The 13,446-nt window shown below is 39.0% G+C and overlaps 1 protein-coding gene across 4 annotated transcripts in view; it reads left to right on the top strand.

Moving 5' to 3' along the window:
* The window catches only part of LOC131027437 (zinc protease PQQL-like), a 280,047-nt gene that overhangs the window by 203,178 nt on the left and 63,423 nt on the right, over positions 1-13,446 (top strand). For 3 of the 4 annotated variants that reach the window (XM_057957497.2, XM_057957496.2, XM_057957495.2), the window contains one exon: positions 8,884-9,078. In XM_057957497.2, the coding sequence (XP_057813480.1) occupies positions 8,884-9,078 (195 nt within the window). Of the gene's footprint in view, positions 1-8,883; positions 9,079-13,446 lie in introns of those variants that run through there. The other variant, XR_009102496.2, reaches the window with a different exon arrangement.

Raw genomic sequence — 13,446 nt, 5'->3', positions numbered from 1 at the left:
GTTTGAAGGACTTTTTGGTACTGTCAACGAGTTCAGAGCTTTGCAGCTTGAGGCAAAGTTAACTTCCTTGGTACCTGATTCGTTTCCTTCTATTGAGGACTTTCTGATGAAGTTCAAACAGCAAAGATCTATCTTGCAGGGTTGTGGTAAGACTAAGACTAATACAGAGTGCATTTTCCTGATTCTCTCCAAGCTTCGAGGTCCATTTCAGATCTTCTCTTCGACCTTCTATTCCACCATGGATGCGTTGGGTGCTCGACATGTCATGCCTTCTTTTGAGGTCTTTTGTGATCGTCTGACTCGTGAGCAAGCTAAGCTTAAGCAGTTGGATTCACTTTCAGGTTCACAGAACCAAGCATTGGTAGCCTAGTCCTCCAAAGGAAAACAGATGCAGAAACCGAAGCCTTAGAAAGATTCAGAGGCTAGTGAGAATCCCTCCAAGCCACCACCTAAGTTTGATTCAAAACCACAGTCCAATTCTAAAAAGGGCAAATCTTCAAAGTCTGGTGAGTCTTCCTCCAAGACTAAGAAGAACTCTGGTGATCCTTGCAGTTTTTGTGGCAAGGAAGGACATCCCGTTTCCAGGTGTTGGAAACGTTTAGAGGCTTTGGAGGAAGCCATGCAGCAGCATAATATCAGTGCACCTCAGCCTCCTTCACAGCCCACAGGGAAAGGTCATGCTCTTTCTGCACGAGCATTGTTCTCTGCATCCACTTGGATTCTAGATTCTGGTGCCTCTCACCATATGACACACACAGAGGATTTGGTCACCGCTCTAGCCCCTACAGGCACTAGACATATTGCAGTTGGTGACTCAGCACAACTTTCCATTCAGGGTTCCGGTACTGTTTCATTGGATGGTGTTTGTCTACAGGATGTACTTTTGGTTCTTGACATTTCGACAAACCTTCTATCCGTTTATCAGATTTGCCACTCTGGCTCTGGTAAGACAGTTGAGTTCTCACCTCATGATGTGGTTATTCAAGATCTTCATGATCCTGACTTGGTTGTGGCTACTGGGAGTGTGGATTCTGCATCTCACTTATACAGCTTTGATGGCTTTGAGAGTTCAGACACTGTTGGTTCCTCTCTTATAGCACATGCAGATTTAGTGAGCAGGCTTTGGCATGAGTGTTTTGGCCATGTCAATTATAGATATCTACAACAGATGAGTACACAGGCACTTGTGATTGGGCTTCCACAGATTTCTTGTACTGATGGTGTATGTCGTGGTTGTGTCCTTGGCAAACATCATCGAGATCCTTTTCCTAAGGGTCGAGTCTCACGTGCTAGGGCAGCCCTAGAGTTGGTACACAGTGATCTTATGTCCTTTCCGACTCCTTTTTCAGGGGCCCGTTATGTACTCACTTTTATTGATGACTTCTCCAGACGTACATGGGTGTACTTTCTTAAGTACAAGTCTGATGTCTTTGACTCATTCATGAAGTTTAAGACATTTGTGGAGAAGCAATCTGGACTTTCTATCAGGAGGATACGCAAAGATAATGGGGGGGACTATGTTAATCAGGCTTTCAAAGATTTTTGCACTGAGCATGGTTTACAGCATCAGTTTACAGTTCCTTACACCCCTCAGCAGAATGGTGTTGCTGAGAGAAAGAACAGAACCTTACAGGAGATGGCAAATTGTATGATACAGTCTCGAGCTATGAGTTCTTCATTTTGGGCTGAGGCAGTCAATTGTGCCAATTATATTCAGAATCGGATGCCTCATAAGGCATTGCGTTATATGACTCCTGAGGAGGCTTGGACCCATGTCAAACCTGATGTTTCTACATTCCGAGTTTTTGGTAGTGAGGCTTGGGCATTTATTCCTGATGCTCAGCGGAAAGCCATGGAGAGGAAGAGCCGACCACTCATATTTGTTGGCTACTGTGAGGATGTTAAGGCATACAGGTTGTTTGATCCTGATTCCAGAGAGGTCTTGTTTTGGCTGGATGTCCAGTTTGATGAGTGCTATCCTCAGATGGATTCTCCATCACCAGCTTCTCCCTCATTGCCTACTCCTTCCTCTTCATCTCTTGAGGATTACTTATCTCTTGAGGATGATGTAGATGATGATCCACCATCTCCACCACCACCAGTTGCTCTGCCTTTGCCGAGGTGGGCCCGTGACACTGTTGATGCAGCCGGTTCTTTGGCAGTTGATCCTTCAGATACTCGTCGCACTCGTGCTCAGACATTTGGTTCTAGTCTTTTGAGTCATGCCATTTCAGATGATCCTCAAAAGTTTTCAGAGGTGACAGGACACCTTGAGTGGGATAGGGCCATGGATGAGGAGTATTCTTCTTTGATGAAGAATCATACTTGGGATCTTTGTCCTCTTCCTAAGGGAAGAAAGTTGGTTTGGTGCAAGTGGGTGTATCGTACCAAGTATGCTGCAGATGGTTCTATTGACAAGTATAAGGCACGTCTTGTTGCGAAGGGTTTTTCTCAAGTAGAGGGTATTGACTACTCTGAGACCTTTGCTCCTGTTGCCAAGATGAATTCTATACGCCTGGTACTTTCACTTGCAGCTTCACAGGGATGGACAGTATTTCAGATGGATGTGAAGAGTGCCTTCTTGCATGGAGATCTACATGAGGAGATCTATATGGAGCAGCCTCAGGGATTTGTGTAGGACACTTGTTTGGTTTGCAGACTTCGACGTTCATTGTATGGTTTCAAACAAGCCCCCAGGGCTTGGTATGAGAAGATGGACTCCTTCTTGCTTTCCTCACACTTCACACGCTGTCATTCCGATCACACAGTCTATATTCAGCGTCAGGAGGGTGATCTTTTGATTCTAGTGCTATATGTAGATGATCTCATCATTACAGGTAGCTCATCCTCCATGATTCAGAGTGTTCAGAGAGCTTTGATGGAGCAGTTTGAGATGACAGATCTTGGACTCTTGCACTTCTTTCTGGGTCTACAGGTTATTCAGTCTTCGGATGGGATTTCCATTTTTCAGGAGAAGTATGCTCTTGATATGCTTAGCGATTTGGCATGCTTGATTGCAAGTCTGCCCCCACTCCATTTTAGTCAGGTGTTGTTTTGTCTTCCACTTGCTCTACTCCTTCAGTAGACCCCACTTTATACAGGCAGTTGGTTGGCAGTTTGTTGTACCTGACACATTCTCGTCCTGATCTTTCCTTTGCGGTTGGCCTTGTCTCTCGGTTCTCCCATGATCCTCATGAGAGCCATTGGCAAGCAGCCAAACGTATTTTGAGGTACATTCGGGGCACCACTCATTATGGCATTCACTACACTTTAGGATCCCCTCACATCATTGGCTTCATTGACTCCGATTGGGCTGGTGATGTCAATGATCGGAAGTCTACTTCTGGCTTCATTTTTTGCCTTGGTTCTGGTCCTATCACATGGTCTTGCAAGAAGCAATCTGCTATTGCGTTATCATCTACAGAGGCTGAGTACCGTGCAGCAGTGTTAGCCAGTCAGGAGGTTTTATGGCTTCGGCAGTCGATGACAGAGTTTGGGTTTCCTCCAGATTGTTCCACTATTCTTTGGTGTGACAATCAGAGTGCCATTCACATTTCTTGCAACCCAGTGGAGCATCAGCGGACAAAGCACATTGAAATCCACATGCACTTCATCAGGTAGTTGATTCAGGATGGTTCTCTCATCTTGGAGTACATTCTTACAGAGGAGCAGGTTGCAGACATCTTCACTAAACCTTTGGCATCTCCGCGCTATCTTCAGTTGCGCTCCATGCTTGGGGTGAAGGAAGTTGTCCTTGGGGGGTCTCAGTGAGGCCTTCCTTCCTTCATGTTTTCTTTTCAGCATGATTCTTTATCTCTTTTTGGAGAGGAGTTTTTTCCCACTGGGTTTTCTCCTTTACTCCACTTTATAGAGATTTTCTTGTATTCGGGTACCTGATCAGGCCTTGTTGTCAGGACCCTCTTTTGCATTGTAATTCCTTTGCTTTCTTCTGCATTGTTTGTAGCTGCATTGTAGCTCATCTTAAGGGGGGGTGTTAGAGTAAAGTAATTAATTAACTTTGCTCTCCTCTTAAGATTTCACTTTATGCATATTAGTCATTTAATAATTAATATTTAATTATTAAATGCTCACACCTTAGGGTTAGGTTTTCCTTTTGGTGTTGATCTCCTTTATAAGGATTGATCTCTTGTATTATTCATTCTTCTTGATTCATTTTTTCTCTGATAATAAATCTTTCACTTTGTCAGAGCCAAAAACCCTTGTATTCGTTCTCTCTCTCTTTCTCTGTGACAGGTTTCTTGCATGCAGGTTTCTTTGGGTTCTGTGGATTTGTATTTCTCAAATCCTACATTAAAATCCTTAAACCAAAAGAGGATGAGAAAGTATACAAATGGAGTTTTGTGGAAGAAAAAATCCATTGATCATAAACCCATACATCCCCAAGATCCATAGTATCTAACTAGTTCCAATAGTAATGAGTAAGAAAGAAAGAGAAAAGACTTGTCTTAAAATTATGCAACTATGAAATTTATAAGCAATTCATTATGAATATATTGAGCAAACTACCATGATAGTAATATAAGTACAAGTAGGGACAACAGTGATAAGGTCCTCCTCTAGGTAGACCACATCATGGTAGTTGACCGATGGTCCCATGAGGCGAATGGGGTGTAGGTAGAGTCCACTGCTCTTGGACTTAGAGGGGAAGGACATTCGGGACACCCTTTTGTATCTTTCCAAACTCTATCATGGTTGATTATTCATAGAATTCCAACTAAAAGAGAGGGACGAGGATGGAAGTGATGAAGGAGAACGGTGATAGGATACCTCACTAGGTAGACCACCTCATGGTAGTTTGACGGTTGACCAATGGTCCCATGAGGCCAAGGAGGGTTTGGCTTTCACTCCGCTCTTGGGCCTAGGGTAGAGAGTCTCTTGGACACCTTATCGTTCCTCTTACTCCCACTTTCTTATGATTGAGCTCCTATAAGGAGTTGGTCAAGACTATGGTTAATTTATGCTTAATTATCTTTCTTAGGAGATTCATATTATTAATTTCAATGGTTTACTAACCTATTGCATGATCTCAAACATGGTTTGACAACATGTGTATTTGTTGTATACTCTATGACTGCATATATTCATATGTATACTTCAAGTATTTGTATGCTTTGTCTTCATATATTCATGTGTATACTTCGTGTTTTCATGTGTATGCTCTGTGTTTGGATATATGAATAACTAGAAAGATATAATGCATTTGAGATCGTATCCTCATCTAAATATATGTTACGATCACCCTCGCTTTGATGTAGAGAGATATCCAAGATATTGAGCAAATATTGGAGACGACCAAACTAAATAAGGAATACAAACCTCCAAGGGTTGGTTCGGGATACATCATTGTTTGTGGGTAAGCAAATTTCAAGGAGGGGAGACTGTGATATCCCCATCTAATCCAAACCAATAAATAGTATGTGAGAGAATCTCCTTGTATTATCTTTATTGATGATACAATACATGAATAAGCTACTACGAGACAGGAATGGGCAGTGATAAGTCTAGAAATGCAGTGATTAATGAAGATGGAAGGATACAATACATAGCAATATAAATTAAAGAAAGTGATTTTATAACAATGCAGTGTGCAACGATAAAGCAACCACAAGGGTTTAGACAGTAATTCACATAATGGATAAGGCAGCAATAGGAGCGATTCATTATGGTATAAAGGCAATTAATTAAGACAAGGTTAAACTAGATTAATAGTATGAATAAGATCGATCAGATCTTGATACTATAGTCCTCATGTGGGAGGTTTGAGCAAAGAAGATTCAGAATGTCTGCCGACTTGTGGAGAGACACACATCATGGACGTTATAATAATCCAGGTCTTAGTCCGCATATACTAATAAGATATCAGTGATTTGGCTATACCAAACAAACAAGCAATCAAGTTAACATCGACCATGAAAGAATAGTTGAGACAAGACAAACAAATGTTAATCAGATGCTGAGGGGACAAACCCGTTAAGATAAAGAGTCCATTATGTGTCATGATTCATCATGGTATGGTGCAATTAAAGCGAAAGAATGATTAGTGGTCAATTAATCATCACTGGAAATCCGACAGGAAGAAGTACGATTAAGGGGAAGGATCTAAGTAAATTAACTAATAATATTTAGCGGAGGACGTGGCTGTTAGATAAATCCATTCCATTGAAAAGACATAACTCTTGGCACTGGAACTATTCAATACGTATTTAGAGGGGGACTTTATATTATTTATAGTGGATTACAGGCTAGAAGCAATCGGCAAGAGCCTCTGTCACAGCCAAATAAGGGTGGAGATATCCACCATTTTACAAGGCATAGGCGCATGTATAGAAAAATAACATATCAGGAACAGCAATAACCTTAAGAGCAGATCAAAGATAATCAGTCAAGGTTACATATTTATATCTATATATAATCAGATCTTTATATATCAAAACTATACTTTATTACTTTTATATTAGGTCTTACTTTAATTGTTTCACTAAGCTGGATAAGTTAGGAAGCATTTTATGCGGGACATTACAGTTGCTATTATTTGAACACAATATATCCTTTTGCACAGTTAGAACTTAATGTTATACCATTTCAGTTGTATATGTAATGCATTGTTCTAAAACTCATGACTCAACAAAACACAACAACACTGTCCAGGCCCAAAGTTGACACAGACTTGGTGACTTGGCAAAAACTCAACAATAATCTCGAACATTAAATCTAAAGCATAAAAAAAAACCCGAGTTTTTGACAAATAAGCACAAAACCTAGCACATAAAACTTTCATTAAATTCTGTAATGACACTGAAGTTACTGTATTTTAAAGCATAATTTTTCCTGCTTCACATTTATATAAAAATCAAATGCAGATTACATATGTAAATCAACTTTGCATTAAAAAAACTTTAAAACATTGAAAACAATCTATTATAATTCTTGAAGCAAGCACAATACCAAAAACATGAAAATTTTATTGTGACTGAAAATGCAGCAGATCGTATTTACTTTTATAAAATTTCTTCTCTCTGGGAAATTTTTGGCCATCTCTTAAGTTTCATCCCTGTGTCCCCCAGTCCTAGAAACTAAGAGAAACAATGCTTGTTATCATTATTTAAGGGAACATAAAAACATAACTGCACTGCTCATAGCCCATGGGGCTCACAGTGCATATGTTGCGGTGACTGAATGCATAGGAAAACATGTAAATCATAAAAAACACACAATGCAGATATAACAATGTTTAATGAGGCTTTAGAACACACATAATATCATAGAAAGATACTTGTGTACTAGTTTGGACCATACATATAGTAGAAGCACATTTTCTTGGAATCTCTTAAGAAATTGCACATTTAAAGCATTTGCATAGTACACAATTCATATTATGATTGAAATTTGACACATGTGACTGCACAAGTGCAAAGCTGAATTATTACCAAATCATCTGTTACTTAAGCTTCCTATAAGAGTGTCTTTGCAAATTTATCAAATTTGGTATTAATGGGTTACTGCTTGTAGACACATGCTATAGATATTTAAAGTATACGTACAGATAAATAAGTTTGCAATAGCTATTGTTTCGCTATACAAAATAGCAATGTTTAACAACTTCTTTCCTGGAGAAATCCATCAATAAAAGGGAACTCAAACAAGTGAAATATTTATTTAAATTCTCTTGATTTTAATCTAGTTGCTTGTGAAGAACAACAGTAAAGGAAAACTCAATGAGAGAAGTATGTAATTTAATTATCTTCATGGATATTCTTTCAACAAGTTTCAATTACAGTCATCTTCTATAAGCCTATGTCAATATTGTTTTATATTCTCATAACATGGTTTCTGGATCCCTCCATAATTTTTGATTTCTAGTTCTGTGTGCTTCACACCTTGCAATCAATGATTGACCGCCTGCCCGGTAATGTGAAAGGGATCATTATGGAATATGGGTTATGGCGTTTAACTTGAATGCCAATTATCTGGAAATCAATTTTTGGTAAATTGGATAAAGCCCATTTGAGCTAACTGGTAGTTAATTTGACATAACACTTGTCACTAGTTGCAGAAGGCAATAGTTTGATTGCTGACTTGTTTAGTTGAATTTCTGTTGTTGTAGTTGCTAGTATTGCTTCTGTTGCAACTAGATTCAGTGGAGATCATCTACATGACGAAGATTTGTTTCAGGATTTTCATTCTTTTACATGTTTGAAAAACTTAATGATTGAAACAATCTGGCTTATAATAAATGACAACCAAATTTCTTCGTTGGTAGTGTCTGTCTGAAATTTATTATAAATATAAAGGGGATATAGAACAGTAAGAAAATTTTCCTCAGTTCTTTCTTACAATCTTTTCTTCAGTAGTATCTGGCTAAAAGTTACTCTTGCAATATAATATAGATTCTAGAATACAGATATATGAGAAAAATTGCTTCAGACTTATAATCTTGTTTTTCCACGAGCTTTAGACTTGTGATTTTGTATGTGTTTATCAATACAAATTGTGTCAATAATTCTGCCTTTGTAATTTAAAGATCTCTGGTGTCTTCAGCATAAAATTCTTTAGCAACTTAAGGCTTGGAATTTCACCTATCACAATACTCCTCCAAGTTGTAGATGTAAATAATTATTTGTTTGTAATTTAGTGATCGTTGATTACTTCAGAGCAAAATCCATGAGCGAATGTGAGCTTGGAAATTGCCTTAAATGATAAATATTCTAGTATTCCCTGACACTTCAAAAGGTTATGATTTATGTCATTTACTCTAAATGATATTTATGTTGGAAATCATAATTAATTTTCTTGGACAATTATGTGGCTATATCATTGGAAAATATATCTTGACTTTAATAATAAAAATATTGTAATGAGCAGGCTCAGGATGAATGGCGCAACACAGTCAGGTCATCTTTAACACGGTCAACAACACAACAAGCTTTACAAAGGATATTACCATCACCATGCACAAAACAATATACAGTAGTTGTACTAATGCCCAAGTTGCCTATGTTGCAAAGATTGAAGTCTTCCCTTTTCACATCGAAGGATAGGTCAAGCATAGAAGTAAAGGTATATTGACTTTAAAAATTTGTGAAATGTTTTCACTTATGTATATCTAACTTTGTTTGAGGAGATTATAAAGATTTCAGATTTGATATTGTAGGAGAATTAAAAAATTGAATTGCTTACTAAATGTGTATTATTACAAATTTACAACATCAAAAGTAAAAGGACTTATGATACAAAAAAGAAAAAAGAACAAGCCGGTCTCGATTGTTAAATATTTGCTTGGATCACTTGATTCTTGTCATTTAAGATCAAAAGATAATTAGGAAGACCTTAGGCTAAAAGGGGATGATGAGTAATATATTTTAAAATATAATAACTTTAGTTTTCCTAGTCACTTTATGGTATAACTTTATAAAAGAATGACTTAAATTTTTTTTTATAAGAGGATCAATTAAGTGTTGTTAGCCCAAAGGGCCAAAAATAATGTTTTACTGAAAGGCTTCACTAGACACTTCTCAAAGTTTTCAGGGAAACAGGGAAAAAATTATAATATTCATTGAATATTTTATTTGTACTTTTCTCAGCTATAAAATACACTATTCTTTTTATGTATAGCCCTAAGGTAGAGGCCATACACCTCAACAGTGACCTACCCTTATAGGGTAATACATATTATAAGGTGAATAATAGCATCTAAAGGAGACAATCTTTGCTGCTCAATTCCAACTCAGTAGATAATGACAAATAAGCTTGTCATACTTAACGGATTTATCAATGTTTGGGATATTTACGTGTAGCCAATTGCAGCCTTTTCGGATAATTTGGACCTGTTATACATGTTCTATGCAAGTGTACGCAATTGTATCTGCAGTTGTACCATTTGTGAGGGTTTTAATTAATGTGGCAGCCTTTGAATCAAGTCGTTTTTGCTGTTATAGTGAATGATTGTGAGCTATATTATCAGGTCCTATTTTCACCTGGGTTCATTGTAGGTTTGGTCCTAGTTTTGGTTTGGTGCGGGTTCATCCTTGGGTATGCCCAAGGTACTGCTTGGGCACCTGAGTTCACAAGGAACTTGAGTGCTTAGGCTAACTATGCACCCTCTGACCATTTTTATTATGTGCTAGCGTGCTAGCTAGTGGCCAGTATCATTTACAAACTTTTGAACCTTGTGTAATGTCCCCTTTCTAGGCAACAGGAGATGAGCAGGGGTTGACCTATCATTCGAGTTCTTGTAGGTCAACGTTATGGCTAGGGGACTCATTCTGAGGGTCATGGAGCTTTGTAGGGGCTCTAGGAGCCATTTGGGACCTTCAGACGACAGTTCCTACTTTTTAGGGAGGTCTCCTATTTTTTAGGGAGAATTGGCAATTGACTATGTAGACGTATAAATCTGACCACTTTCTTAAGTGAATATTTAATATTCATTTTAACCTCATTCCTCTATTTAATTAAATTCTTTATATTCATCTATTTGATTAAATGAATTACTTAATTTATTTAATTAAGTTCACCTAAGCCTTTCATAACCTTTGATTAAATAAATCACTTTATTTAATTAATTCTCCTTTCTTCTTTTTAATTAAATTGATCATTGCAAGTAAATAAATCTAATTTATTTATTTAAACCTCCCACTTGTGTTTATGCAAGTTGCATCTATTTTTGTTGAAATAAAGTAATTTATTTTGATTAAAACTCCCCTCCATCCACTTGCAAAGTCCTACATCTCCCACTTGCCTCCTTAACCCCCTTCTAGATTCTTCTAATCACTTCCAATTTAGCCTAATCCATCTCCTAAATAGTGTCACATCCCTAAGCAAAGGGAAGTCACTTCTCAAAACCCTCAAAGTCTTCAATAACCATTAAAGGCTTTATGTCCTCAACAAGTTAACCTTCAAAGTCTTCATAACCGTTAATGGTTAACTCAACCTTTTTGCATGATTGGAGACTTTCTCTCTAACTCAACCCACATCTAACCCAAGGGTCTCATCAAGCATTCATGGCTTTAACCTTGGTTATCCCTTTAACCCTTGCACAAGAGTTTACCTCTTGGGTAAAAGCTTTATCCAATGGATAACTCTAACCTAACCTTAACCCTTACCTCCTAAGGTAACCTTTATGTCTTCTCAAGCATTAAATCTTCTTTCATCTCCTCTCAAGCAGCCTCTTGTTGACAATTGTCACCATTGTTAGCCGCATTATTGTACACGGGAATAGGACTAGTTAATTATGTGTAATTGTTTTGGCTAGTTGGCAACCGAGGGGTGGTAGTTGCGGTGTGATGGTTGGCGCTCGCACCCCCTCGGTATCTTTATATACTTCAGAATGTAACTTGCAACACACAAATTATTAATGGAATAACATATCTTATATTAGTCTGATATCTATGGCGTTATTATTCTGCATTACGTACTTTATGCTTTAAGTTATTCACCCGAGAGGGCAAACATTTGGCGCCGTTGCCTAGACGTACTCGGGAACGGAAGACGCGGATGGCTCACAGACACGATGGGCCTACCCATTGGTGAAATAAACCTAGAGGCCGATGACGCGCGAACAAAACTTTACACAGGAGAAGACACGACAACGAAAGAATTTTCAATTTTGCTCCAGGTAGCCATCTAGACCTACGTCCGACGAGAGGCGGAAATCCCACCAAGTGCCGTGTGGACAACGTTGGAGGTTAGCCCGATAGTAAACCGGTTGATGAACCACCTCCCTCGGTTGCTTGCACAGGCATCGCTGGCACAACAGGCTCGCCTGGAGGAGATTGCCCAGGAAGAGCGACGCCAACAAATACTTCAACACTACGAAGAAAACAGCCGACGGGAAGCGGAACGAGATGGCGCCAGGCCAGGAGGGAATTGAACCTTGAACTTTTTATATTCAAATAAAAGTGTCATTGACACGAGTTGTATCTGACAAAATGAATTAATAAAGACGTGTTTTGGTTTATGTATTGTGAAGTATGGAAATGTACGGCAATTAATGCCTAACCTTTTGAATAAAGATAGAAACAAGAAAGCAGAAATGGACAAGTGGGAGGCCACGCAGAGGGTCTTGATTCTGGAACAATGGGTAGAACGTAGACAGAGGCTGAGGCAACTTGCCGAAGGACGACCTGTCGAAGGGTTGTCCAAAGGGAACCAAGGAGGTGTCACGGAGGGTGCAGAAGCGGAGGGGAATTTCTACGCGTAGCCAGACCACCGTAGGGTGAGAAGCCACGAAGAGTTTCTGGAGGAAACAAGGTTATGGAGAGATCTAGTTGAAGAGACCCGGAATCGATTCAGAAACTTATCCCTTACACCACAAAGTGAAGATCACCAACGGGAACCAGGAGTGGGCGCGGGTGAGAGTGAAGGGGAGGGCAACCGTATGGCTGTGTGTGCCTGTTGTGACGTTTTCACACATCGCCCCATTGCAAATGGGGACCCATGTTTTTTTGCTCATTTTGTTCGTTTTCGCTTTGCTTTTTCTAGGGTTTTGTTAGTTTGTTAGTTGTTTGGATTTAGGGTCAAGCCTTAGGGTTCTAATTACCGTCTTTTCGGACCAAAATCCAGTCGTTTTTGAGGGCTTTTGAGTTTCCTTTTCTAGAATGCAAATTTTGAATGAAATGAATTCGCCAGAATGGTCTAATTTTCAATTGGAATGTTGATGCAGAGCTTAAATTTGTCTAAGTGTTGAAGATGAAATGTGAATTTTTGTCCAATTGAATATTTTTGACCAAATTTTGACTTTTTTGAATTTTGATCCTAGGCATTTCAAATGATTTGTTTTCGCCTTGTGAAGTGATAAAATGTGTAAAATCATGATATTTTGGCCTGTAGGAGCAAAATCGCTCCTGTCCCTCAGTGAAGGACAGGAGCTCAATCTCAAATATCTCATCATTCTTGCAGAGTCCAGACAAATTTTACGTTTGAAGTGATGGAGAACGGCGAGATCTTTCCATTGAATATAAATTGAAGATTTTCATGAGCACAGAAATGCCTCCAGGGGAAAGATCGCTCCTGTCCCTCAGTGAGGGACCGGAGCTACAAATTCAATTTCGCCTTGTCCTTGCAAGATTTTGATGACTTAATGATTTGAGGACGTCCAAAGGAAGATGCTTTGCCAAATGAATATAATTTGAGATGCAAAAACGAAGGAGAATGACCTATATTGACCAAATCGCTCCTGTCCCTCTCCAAGGGACCAGGGCGAGGTACCTTGTAGCTCTCGTCCCTCTCCCAGGGACCAGAGCGATTTCCTTCATTATGCAAAATCCAGACAAAGGTCAAGGCAAGTTTACGTTCAAAAACAAGGAAAAACATGAGATAAATGCGTTGAATATAAATTGAAGATTTTTGGGACGTCCCTAACAGTGCTAATTGCCTAAATCGCTCCTGTCCCTCAGTGAAGGACCGGAGCTACAAATCCAATTTTGCTTT

The sequence above is a fragment of the Cryptomeria japonica genome, chromosome 4 (assembly GCF_030272615.1).
Source record: "Cryptomeria japonica chromosome 4, Sugi_1.0, whole genome shotgun sequence".
NCBI classification, from domain to species: Eukaryota; Viridiplantae; Streptophyta; class Pinopsida; order Cupressales; family Cupressaceae; genus Cryptomeria; species Cryptomeria japonica.
This window is presented reverse-complemented; position numbering and strand designations above follow the sequence as displayed.